Consider the following 12,553-nt stretch of genomic DNA (forward strand, 5'->3'; position numbering starts at 1 on the left):
AAACAACTTTATCAATAAGCATATAATACTTATGTGCAGTTCCTGTTGCCTTCAGTCTTACATACTACCAATTTCCAAAGTTACTTAGGATAGTACCATTTCCTCCTACTTTGTTTTGTTTTTAATCTTACCTTTTCCTTTATATTCCTTTCAGAAAATGAGGTGGACACTATTGTGAGCCCTGAAATAAAAATTGTCATTGTAAAGCAGGAACCTCTATGGACAGTCAAGTGGGAAAAAAAGGACTGAAATTGGTTTCTAGTTAAAACCAGTCTGAATCCCCTTTAAGGCTTCCTTTTGAAGTAGGTTGGATGCATAGACTTGGAGGAACATCCTGGGGCTAGCAGGAAATTAAGTTGTATGTGGTATTTGATCTCCCCTTTTCTTTGTTCTGAGGAAGAAAGGGCAAATTTAACCAGTATTACTCTTCCTCTTACCAACAGTGGCACCTAAAATGAATTAATCTGTTTTATCAATAATCTTTTGGTTATACCTAAGAAGATCTGCTTTAAACATGTTCCTATTCATCGAATGAATTTCCTACGTGTTAGATTTGTATTGTCCAATTTGGTAGCAGCTAACCACATGTGATTATTTAAATTTAAATTAGTTTAAATGAAATAAAATTAAAATTGCATTTCCTCAGTCACACTGGCGGCATTTCAGGCACTCACCATGTTGAACAGTGCAGATACAGAACATTTCTGTTGTGGCTGAAAGTTCAGTTGGATGGTGCTGTATTAGCAGAATCAAAGGAATGTGTGTTGCAAACAAGCACCCTAAGATAGTCTTTCACCATCTTGAATGTATAGTCTGAATAGTATTAATAGTAAAAAATTATCCTTAACCTAATAATTTTAGATTGCTATTTTCTTGGGAAGAGCTGCCAATATTTACCCTCTGTCCCTTTTACTTAATTTGGGTAGAAGAAGTAAGATTGGATCAAATTTTCAACACATGATGATGTTTGCTGGTAAGTTATAACTTTCCCTGTCTTTGCTCACACCAAACACCCACTCATAACACTTATGCCAGCTTGATTTTAAGTGAAAATGATATGCTGGTAATATACAACTCCCTTAAACATTGAAGTTGTAACCTCCAATAGAAAATTCTTTTTATAGTGTCCCATTCCCTTCTATGGGAATTTTTTCATGTTTTGGTTCCAAATTCCCAGTTCAGAAATATGTCACCCATAGTAGAGAAGATAAAAATTAATGCATTTTCATATAAAAACTGGTATGAATGTTCATGGCAATTCTATTCATAATTGTCAAAACCTGGAAGTAGCCCAATTATCTTTCTTCCAGTGGGTAAGTGAATAAGCAAACTGGTTTGTATGTCCAAGCTATGGAGTACTGCTTAGCACTACAAAGAACAAACTATTGATACAGCAACAGGGAGAAACTTCAGAGGCATTGTGCTAAGTGAAAGAAGCTAGTGTCAAAAGCTTACATACTGCACAATCCCCTTTATATGACAGTCTCACAAAGACAAAAACATAGCAATAGAGAGCAGATAAGTGGTTGCCAAGGGTTTTTTCAGGGTGACAGAGAAGTTGGACCAAAAAGAGGTAGCACAAAGGAATTTGGGGGATGATGAAACTCTTCTGTGTCTTGGTTGTGGTAGTGGTAGCACACTTCTATGCATTTGTCAAAACTCATGGAACTGCACACCAAAAAGAGTGAATTTTACTGCATGTAAATTTGAACATAATTTCAAAACATTGTTGAAAGATCAGTGCATGTCAGTATTTTGTTCTAATTCTCTATTTGTATATACATCTATGTGTCAGTAGAATATATTTGTCCACATGTTTCTAAGTGTTTAGAAAGTGCCTTATTTCTCTGAATTTATGAAGCTCACATTGGTAAGGAGTCATTGAAGATACCTCTTCCATTCCCTTGTAGGCCTTCGTGGTGCAATGGCATTTGCCTTGGCCATTCGAGATACTGCCACTTATGCACGGCAAATGATGTTTAGCACCACACTTCTGATTGTGTTTTTTACTGTGTGGGTGTTTGGTGGTGGCACCACTGCCATGCTGTCATGCCTGCATATAAGGTAGGTAGTGCCTGGTTTCTTTTAATCATGAGAAAATTTTAAGCTTTGGCAAATATGTAATGTTTCATTTTTTTCCATTTCAAAAAGTATATAACATGGTACAGAAAAAATGGAAAATATACAAAAGAAAAATAAAAACCATTGTTACCACTTTGAGGGATGTCTTTCCATACCTCTTACTATGCATTATGTATATTTTTAACAAAAATGGGCAATGCTACAGGTACTCTTGTAAACTGATTTTTAAATGTGATATAGCATGAACATTTGTTAGTAGATATATTTACATAATAATTTTAATGGTTCCATATCTCATAATTTATTTAACCAAATCCCTATCATTGGACTTTTGCATTGTTTCTAGGATTTTGCTATTCCCATTAACGTTTGAGGATTTTGCTATTAGTATTACCATTAACATTGTGAACATTCATAAGTGTAAATACTACTGTGCGCATGTTTGATTATTACCATAGGGTGCATTCCTAGAACTGGAATTGCTTGGTTAAAGGATACGCATATATTTAAAGCTCTTGATCCATACCAAATCAGATCAAAAGTTTTTCTTCTGTCTACAGCATATGAGACAGTTCAGTTTATTCCAACCCTAATCAATAATTGATAGTATCATTCTTTCTCAACTATATAATTAGCACTGCTTCTAATCTGACAATCCACTGCCAAGATTGTGAGGTCCTAGTTTTAAATACATACTAATGTATTCAATGTGAAAGTGTCCTTGTATCTCAAGAGTTCTTCATTGTTTCCATGGATACAGTATCCTATGTTGCTAAAGCCTTTGTAGATTTTAGTTCTGTGTTTGACTGCAAGTTCATAAACCTTAAAAGATTTTCTGAGCTTACAGAATGTGTAGGGTTCATTAGAGAAAACAGTATTTCACATTTGATAGAAGCTGTTCTCCTTTTTTTCCCATTCATTATGCCTTACTTTTAACATTCTAAAGACAAGCCAGCCTGGAATCACACTTTGAATGTTATTATTGTCTTTATTTCTCTTTACTATTCAAATCCCTTTCTTACAGTTTCTGTGCTGTTATTGCATATAGTCAAATATACATGGAAATAATGTTCTTACAACCCCGATTATTATTACGTCAGGGAGGACCTGGCATTTGTTGAGCACCGGCTGTGTGCCAGGCATTCTGCTAAGTGATTTTACATATTTATCTAATCACAATAGCTCCATTTTAAAAGTGAGGAAGTAAAAGCTTAAAAAGTTTCTAAGTTGTTCAAGATCATACAGAGAACTAAATGGTAGACAAAGGAGCCTCTGGTCTCACCTAATTTCTCTTAGACTGTGATGCATAAAGAAATGAGGGTGTTAAATTTTGGAAAGATTAAATTCCTTTCTTTCCTCAAGAGCTTGTAAATGATTCTTCCTTATTCTACTAAGAAGAATAAAATTAAATGTAAGATAATTTAGGAAAAATAAGTCTTCAGTGGAATCTCAGTGTTTAAGTAGAATCAGTTCTCTTAACAAAGAAAGGAATACCCATGCTTACCAGCACCCCCAAACCTCACCTATTCACATAAAGTGGAACCCACCTTACCAGCTCTGCAAGCTTTTTGGCCCCACCTTGCCTGTCCTGTAGCATAGTTAGGCACTTAATTATATGCGTTGCCTTAAAGTCTTAGGCTAATTCTTGTTGGTGGTGTGGGGTTTTTTGGCCTCTGCAAACTGTGGATTTTAAGTTTCTCATTCCTCCCCGCAAATTTGTCTAGTACAATTTTGAGGATGCTGGTAAGTCTTTAAGGTTTAGGATTCAAGCAAACTTAGACTTGGCTTTGAGCCCTTTCTCTTTCATTTACCAATTCTGTGATCTTGGGCACATTCTTTAACCTTTTTAAGCCTCAGTTTCCTCAGTTATAATGTGTGTGTGAGATATATCTACCACTTAAGGTTGTTATAAGGATTCAGTGAACTAATGTCTATAAAGCTTTTAGCACAGCATTTCAAATGTGCCTTTTATTCATTCATTTGGTAAGTACTGATTGAACACCAACCATGTGCCAACCACTGTTTTTTTTGGTATCAATCTACATTTACATGAGGAACATTATATTTATTAGGTTTCCCCCTTCACCAAGTCCCCCCCACAACCCCCATTACAGTCACTGTCCATCAGTGTAGTAAGATGCTGTAGATTCACTACATGTCTTCTCTGTGCCAACCACTGTTTTAAGCTTTAACTTAGTAGTTCTCAACTGGGGGTGATTTTGGCAGTGTCTGGAGACATTTCTGATTGTCACAATCAGAAAGAGGAGGCTGCTGCTGGCCTCTAGTGGGTGGAGGCCAAGGATGCTGCTAAATGCCCTACAGTGCACAGAGCAGCCCCCACGGCAGAGCCGTCTGGGCCAGATGTCAGTGACGGAAGGTCAGGAGGCCCTGCTCTCAGGAGGTGCACTGGTAGTGACGAGATGGAAAAGGTCCCTGCCCTCATAAAGTCTGCACTCCAGGGGGAGAAGACAGACAAAAAACTAGTAAATGAATGATGGTGACAATTTTAGATGATATTAAATGCCATGACGACAGACAAGGTACTGTTATAGTGGGGAGGAGAGTAGTGTTTTATAGGCTGTGGTCAGGAAAGTTCTCTCAGGTTGCATTTGAGCTCAGTGCACATGAGTGATAAGATGTTGCCAGTTAAAAAGTGAGCAGGAAGAAGAGCAGTCCTGGCAGAAGGGAAAGCAGTGCAAACGCCCTGAGGTAGGAACAAACTTAGCCTGTTTAATGAACAGGATAAAAGCCCACATAGCTGGAGTTTAGTGATGGAAAGTAGGTAGGAAATTAACTGGGCAAGACCCTGTAGGGGCAGAGGTCGACAAACATGTCCTGTAAAGGCCAGATGGTAAATATTTTAGGCTTTGCAGGCCATATGTCTCTGTCTCAACTACTCAACTCTATCATGAAAGCAGCCATAGACAATACATAAATCAGTTGATGTCGCTATGTGCCAACAAGATTTTATTTACAGAGACACCAGGTGCACCCGATGTGGCCTGTGGGTCTTGTAGGATCTGGTAGGGAGTTTGGACTTTAAAATCCAGTTAGAAATCTTACAGGATTTTAAAACACGGGAGTGACATGATCAATTTTACAGTGTGAAAGAAAGGATTGTTCCAGTTGTGTGGACAGCAGATGCTCAGAGCCAGCTGGTCAGCTACTACTCCATCCTATCACACAGTTTGTGACCATCACATTTGGCTCCCTGTCATTTACCACACACACTTTGCACTTCTCTGTGTCCAAACCTTTGCTCATACTGTTTCCTCTGCCTGGAATTCTTTTTCACTCTCAGGAAATGACATGGCTCAAATGCCTCCTCCTTTTTGTCTTCTTTTCTATTGGAACCACATTTCTATTTGCTCAGCATTGGGTATCTTGATTACAGAACTTATTTCAATCAAACTTTTAATAATATGGTTATAAGAACTACCATTTAGTGAGTGTTAATGATGTGTCAGGCACCCTTTTAAAATCTTTAGATACATTTTCTCATTTAATCCTTGCAGCAACTCTTGTGGATATCCCCATTTTCCAGATGAAAAAGTGTGGTTCTTGGGACTGCATTACTTGACTAAGTTCACAGGCTAGAAAGGAGCTGAAGCCAGATTGGAACCCAGCTCTCCCTGATTGTGAAGTCCTTCGGGATTATGCTCTATAGTCTGTTTTCCCCCACTAGTCTGTGAGCTCCTTGAGGTCAGGGGCCACGTCTAATTCATGTCTATGCCCTGTGCCTAGCACAGTGCCTGGCAGATAATAAGTGCTCTATAAATGTTTATTACATTGAATTGGTTTCCAGTAATATTCTCAGTATTAAAATGTGCTATCTGCAAGACCACTAGATGTCACTTTAGATGCACAAAAGTGGTTAGAGTTTAATACGGTAAGAAGATATTAAACAGCTTCTGCCATTTTAACAAAGAAGAAATAAGCCTGTCTTTGAATTATGAATCTGGTTATGACCATCTGTTTTCAGATACTTGATCATGATTCACTTGCCTTCCAGATGAGCTCTTGCATCATTTTTCTTCCTTAGGTGTTACTTGTATTCTGGGGTGCTACTGCTACAGCTTCTCGCACTTTTTTCTGTGTTGTCTGTAGTAGTGACTAATTGATAAACATTTGAGCACCTATTGTGTGTTAGGTACTGTGCTAGACTCTGGGGATACAGAGATGAATTGAGACATGGCCTTTACCTTCAAGGAGTTCACAGTCTTTCTGGGGAGACTGACAGGTAAATAACTATAACTGACAGCTAAGTATTATAATACAGGAATCTAGAAAGTGCTGTAAAAGCACAGGAAAAAAATGATTCTGCCTCAGGGGGCAGGAATCATAGAATGGTGCGTTTGGAATGCAAAAAAGTAAAAAAAATGAGGGACCAGTGCAGTTCAGGTAGAGGAACAGCTTGAGCAAAAGCATGGAGGCCCAAGAGAGGACAGGGATTTGGGGAAAGGTATAGACAGGTATGGCTAATACAGGGTATGGAGAAGAGAATGAGGGGAAATAGGGGTATAAAGGTAGGTTGGATGGCAGGGGTTGCTAGTTTGTAGAGTCTTGAATGCCACACAAAGGACTTTAGACTTGACCTTCTGGGTTATAAGCCACTCTCAGAGTCTTTGGTCAAGGGCATACCCAGTGAGTTCTGTGCATTAGACAGCTCACTCAAGGGGAGAGCCTGGCAGCTGGAAAACCTTACAGCCAACTGCTGCAGACCCCATGAGTTGAACTGGAAAGGAGAGAAGATCAGAGAAACAGTTTAGAGAAGAATTAACAATCAGAGAGTGCTCATGTTGAGGAGATAGAGAGGAGACAAAGAGCACTTCTTCATAATGAAACTGTTCCCAGGACACAGAAAGCAGGAATTTTAAGCAGATAAAAAACAATTATGAAGAAGCAAAGCTAATGTCTTTCCATCAGGCTATGAAAAATACTGTCATTGGACCCTTTTTTCAGTCATCATAACAGAATGTTGCCATGTGAGCTGAGAGGTTTGAAAACATACTCCTCCCTCGGGGAACTGCACTGTGCCAGCCTTGGTTCTGGAACTACCCAGTAGTTCTTATTCAGCAACTGGAGCAATGCTGTTTTCCCTGACCCTGCTTATAGTGGACTTACATTCATAGAAGAAAATGTTGTGTTTCTGAAACTGTTAAGAGGGATTGCAAGAAGAGAATCATTAATAGACCCTGCTTGCCTTAGGAACCAAGCTGTTGCTGAGGAAGTGGCAGGAACCAAAAATTTCTATCACCAACCACAGAGAAGCAAGAAAATATTAACCATTCTGTAACTTATGTGTTGAGAAAAGTAGTTGCCTGGCAGTGTACATATGTGAATATACCTTCATTTGGCTCCAAGTTCTCATTGCCTTTTGTGTTTCTCCTTTAGGGTTGGTGTTGATTCAGATCAAGAACATTTGGTAAATATGTATTTGTGTTGTCTCTAGCATTTCTGTCAAATGTGCAGTTGTTTGGAAAGAAAATAATCTACTCTCAACTTGTCACTATTATTTAGATCTTGTCCTATTTCCATCAGCTTTTAACTGACATCATTCCTGGCTTTTCTCACTGCTCAATGGAGACAAAACCAAATTTTAGACAGCATGTGGTTATCAAGGATGACAGTTCTCATATCTGTGGGCCAACCTGGGTTTTGGCCACAGAGGAGAACAGTCCCTTATGTACTCCTGGGTTTTCAAGTGACTGCTCTGGCACAGAGAGCCTTTTTCCACTTTGGTTTGCGCATGAAAGCTTGTCTCTGATGTAAATCCCACTCCAGCGGCTCTTCCTGTGAAACTTTCAAATTGGATGACCAGCAGTTGCCCTTGAGAACTGCCTAGAAGCTTTGGAATCTTCAGCCAGTCTTCCCTGTCTGTTCCAGGGAAGACTTTCTTACCCTATCCCTCAGCCTAGCCCACTTTTCCTTGCTCACTTCCTTGTGTCATTTTTTCAGTTGTTCCTCTGAACCTGAGCCTTTTAGACTGTGTGCAATGTAACTTGGTGCCCTTTCTAGACTGATCACCCTTTTCTGGTATTTTCCATCTGCTTTTTAATGATTTCTGAGCACCCCTGAAAAATGACTCTTTTGTCATTTTTGGGAAATCACAGAAACTAGGTTTTTGAATATGGAAAGCATCTCTTTCAAAACAACTCTTTTCTTGTCTGAAACAAGCTCTGGTCTATTGGTGTTCAGGATGTGGTTAAAAAAACATCTATCAGATTTGTTTCCTAAACACTAATTTTGTTAGCTGTTGACTGATGAGTGTGTATATGATATAGTGATTACTTGACTCTCTTGTGGTCAGAACCTTATAGTTTCATGGGCTTGAAATACTTGTACAAACTGAGCAGGATAAATCCCCATGATGCTGAGCTTCTGGGGTAGTTCCCAAGGGATAATGGCTTCCCAGTGCCTCTACCTCTGTGTCCAAACAAGAATAAGGTTGTCATACAGCTCACCAGACAAATGCTTGATCACTGTCTGTATGTCACCACAGAGGAGAAATGGAGTGACGGGGGGGGAGCCAGGTAGATGAGTACCAACTGTGACATACAGAAGAAAAATAACATTATTCCCTGGCCCTCAAAACCCTATGGATATCTTGGTTTGCTATATTGTTTACTTAGTAATGCAATTGTCCACTGGGAAGCACAGAGGAACATTACAGTAACTATGGAGCATGTGGGGCTTGAGTGTACAGGTGTTTGTGTGGTAAGGGAATCATGACAGTTATAGATAAATTGCTTTTCAAAAAGTGGAGATACACAAACCTATGCCTACTGCTGTGAAAGGAATTACAGGGGGTTTTCAGCTCTTCTAAACCCATACAGTGTTCTCAAACATTTTTATATTGTGTATGTTTTGATACATGCTGTGGAAGATTCACTTATTTTGAGGATCAGGAAGGATAGAAAGGAACTAAAACCCAGAATCCAAACTCTGTGCTCTTAGAAAATCATGGAACTAGAGAACATCTGGGCTAGAAAGACCTTTGAGAGTCTCTAACCCTCACGTTGTATACATGAAGAAATTCAGGCCCAGAGAGGGAAAGGGGCTTGCCCATCGGTTCAAGTCAGAGCTGAGACAAACCAGATTACGTCACTGCCCCACAACTGACTAAACCATATTACAAATGAGAGCTCAGCTTATGTTTTTGGAAGCTATTTTAGAAGAGTCCTGCTTGCTATGTTAGTTTTCCCTTCCTGCCAGCCAGGCTTATCATGGACATTCCTTATCTGCTTTCATTTTGCTAGTGTTCTAAGAACATGGTAGCAACTTTGAAAATACCAGTTTTTTTTGGGACCCATGACAACTCCCAGAGATAGGGATGTTGATATGATGTTTTCTACTTAAGATAAAATTCACATTGTGGGTGTAAGACCTCCAAATTTAAGGGGTGAATTATCCCACATTGATTTTCTAAATGATGGTAGACTCATAAATCACCAAGCAGCCTGAGTAAATGTTCAGAAAAAAACATTTCAATTTTTTATTCCAAAGCTGCAATATACAAGCTGTTAAATGTCTAATGATAACCTACGTTAGAATGTGTCTTATATGAAGTAGGCTATATTTCTGAGTCTACAAAGAAATAACTCTAAATAGATGTGTTTTTATCTTTGTGTATATATTGATTTCTTTATTATCTGTTTACAGGGTATTCCTGAAAATGAAAGAAGAACTACCAAAGCAGAGAGTGCCTGGCTTTTCCGGATATGGTACAACTTTGATCATAAGTATCCTTTATTGAGGGGGAAAATGGTAGTATGGACACGGATTATTTCAGTTTAATGGAACAACTGTTCTGACCATGCCCATCCTGAAGTGGAATATAAAACCTGCCTTTGGTCTTCCCATTCCCCTTTGATGTAGTGGAGAAGGTGATTAAAGGGACACATACAAATGAGTTCCCCTGAAAACCAATGATACCAGTAGGGACTGGTTAGTGCAGATACTGGCTGTGTGAAGGGACTCAGGAGCCCTTGTGATAGACTTTCTTTGATGTATAGGTTTATTTATTGAGCAAACTAATGTTTATTGCTCTTTAGCTAATTTAGTGAATCCTACAATCTGGTTCATCTCAGCTCTGACATGAACTTTGGGTTCTTGTCAGTGTATTTGCTGGGGTAAAAGAGGAGAGGCTGCCTTAGGAAAAAGCCTGAGAATAAGAATAAAATGCAGTAGTGTTAGATAGTCAGTGATACGACTTTTTTCTCTGACCTTTCCAAAAACAGAGATTCTCCTCTCCATTCAGAATGCCAGTGTTTCATGGTCTACCAAGTTTCTTTCTCTTCCTATTGTAACAGTCTTCTTTGTAGCTACACATTGGGTCCTGTTATATCCCATAACCTATTTAAATCATGCCTTTTAGAAAACATTCTATCACTCACTACTTATTGACATTAGTTTCTTATTTGAAAATTGAAGTAGAAAAGGGAACATGGAGTTCTCTTGGACTGAGACTTAATCAATAAATGAATCAGAACTTGGTTTATGTTCCACTGAATTAAATTTGGGACAACCATGTAAAAAATTTTTTTCCTTGCTTTTGACATCCTGATCAAAGTCTTCCATACTTAAGAAAAATGCACTTGACACTTATCATTAAAAGCTACTATTTACTATATTATGTTTGCTAGATTTTTACATTCACTTTTTGCAAGTGTTCAAAATTAAATAAGTGTATGGAAACAAGAATGCAAACATATCTGTGGTATTAAGACTCCCATTAGAGAGAGAGATCCTGGCTCTTTAACATTTTTTAATGATTATGTCATTACTTTTGGCTCCCTTATCAGCATTTTGGGTGTAAGCCACTACCATATCTCTTGGGGCTTTTTCATCTCTCTGGTTAAACAAAAGTTGTTTAGTGTTTCCTGCATGAAATGTTTTGTACATTTTCTGCCTAATACAAAACAATTAAATGATCCTAATGTAAAGAAAGAATAAAACATTAGCTTATTTTTCTGTATATTCTTATAGAAGTAAACACCAAGATTTGTTTAACTCAGTTCTACCATATTAAGTAGTATTAAGCCAAGGCCTGGTCATTTTAATACCCAGTGTCCTAGTAGAATTAATCATTCATCATTCTACATTTCAGTTCCTTTGTGTAGCCAGATTGTGATAATTGATATATAACTTAAGTACAGTAATGTACACAAAAATTAAATGTACAGCTTAATTTTGACCTATGTCTACAACTGTGTGCCTGCCACCATATAAAGATACATAGGACATTTCCAGCACCCCAGAATGTGCTCTGTGTTCCCTTACAGTAAGCAGTGCCTCCCCTACTCCCTGAAAGGGCGACCACCACTCTGATATCTAGCACATTGATTACTTTTATCTGTTTTTGATCTTCAGAAAAATGGAATCATATATTATGTACTATTTTATGTCTTGCTTCTTTCATTCAACATTGTGTAATTTATCCATGTAGTGGCCTGTACCAGTTATTCATTCTTTTCATTGCTGTGTAGTGTTCCATAGTAGGAATATACTATGTAGGGGTTTGTTTGGTTTTTCAGTCATTCTACTGTTGATAAACATTTAGGTTGTTTCCAGCTTATGACTATTACAAACAAAACTCAACATTCATATATACATCTTTTGGTGAACACAGACACTCATTTCTTTTGGGTATATACCTAGGAGTGGCATTTAGGGCAAGTGTATGTTTAGCTTTAGTAGATTTTGCCAACCAGTTTTCCAGAGTGGTTGTAACCAATTTACATCCCCTTCAACAAGTTAAGGGAATTCCCGTTGTTACACATCTACACCAAAATTTGGTATTTGTCAGTCTTTTAAATTTTAGCCATTTTGATGGGCTAAATGGGTACTGATATCTTAGGTGGTTTAATTTGCATTTCTCTGATGACCAGTGAGGTCAATCATCCTTTCATGTAGTTTTTGCCATTTGGATAGATATCCTCTTTTACAGAATGTGTCTATTCAGTTCTTTTGCCCATTATTTAATTGAGTTTTCTTGTCTCCTTATTGACTTGTAGTTCTTTCTGCATTCCTGAATTGGGCTCTTTGTTGCTTATATATACTGTGAATATCTTCTCCCAATCTGTAACTTGCCTTTTCATTTTTTTTAATCCTGTCTTTTGAGGGACAGAAATCCTTCATTTTAATAATAATGAATTTTCATATTCATAATAAAATGAAGTTTATTTAAGTAATCCTTTCTTTTGGTTGATTAGTGCTTTTGGTGTCTTAAAATATTTCATATCCCAAGGTCATGAAGATATTTTCCTATGTTTTCTTCTAAAAATGTGTTTCAGCTAACACACTGAGGTCTTGGATCCACCACAAATTAATTTTTGTGTATGGTAGAGGCGTGGGTCAAAGCCTACTTTTTTCCATATGAATAGTCAACTGACCCAGCACCATTTGTTGAAAATGCCATCCTTACCCCACTGAACTGTACTGGGGCCTTTGTTGTAAATCACTCGGCCAT

General features: G+C 38.0%; 1 protein-coding gene across 1 annotated transcript in view; it reads left to right on the forward strand.

The window, feature by feature from the left end:
• SLC9A6 (solute carrier family 9 member A6) overlaps positions 1-12,553 on the forward strand; it is a 64,854-nt gene that overhangs the window by 35,626 nt on the left and 16,675 nt on the right. The window contains exons 11-14 of the mRNA XM_017659069.3: positions 862-973; positions 1,911-2,064; positions 7,477-7,507; positions 9,745-9,824. Coding sequence (XP_017514558.1) covers positions 862-973; positions 1,911-2,064; positions 7,477-7,507; positions 9,745-9,824 — 377 coding nt within the window. The remainder of the gene's footprint in view (positions 1-861; positions 974-1,910; positions 2,065-7,476; positions 7,508-9,744; positions 9,825-12,553) is intronic.

Source organism: Manis javanica, chromosome X, assembly GCF_040802235.1.
Source record: "Manis javanica isolate MJ-LG chromosome X, MJ_LKY, whole genome shotgun sequence".
Classification (NCBI taxonomy): Eukaryota; Metazoa; Chordata; class Mammalia; order Pholidota; family Manidae; genus Manis; species Manis javanica.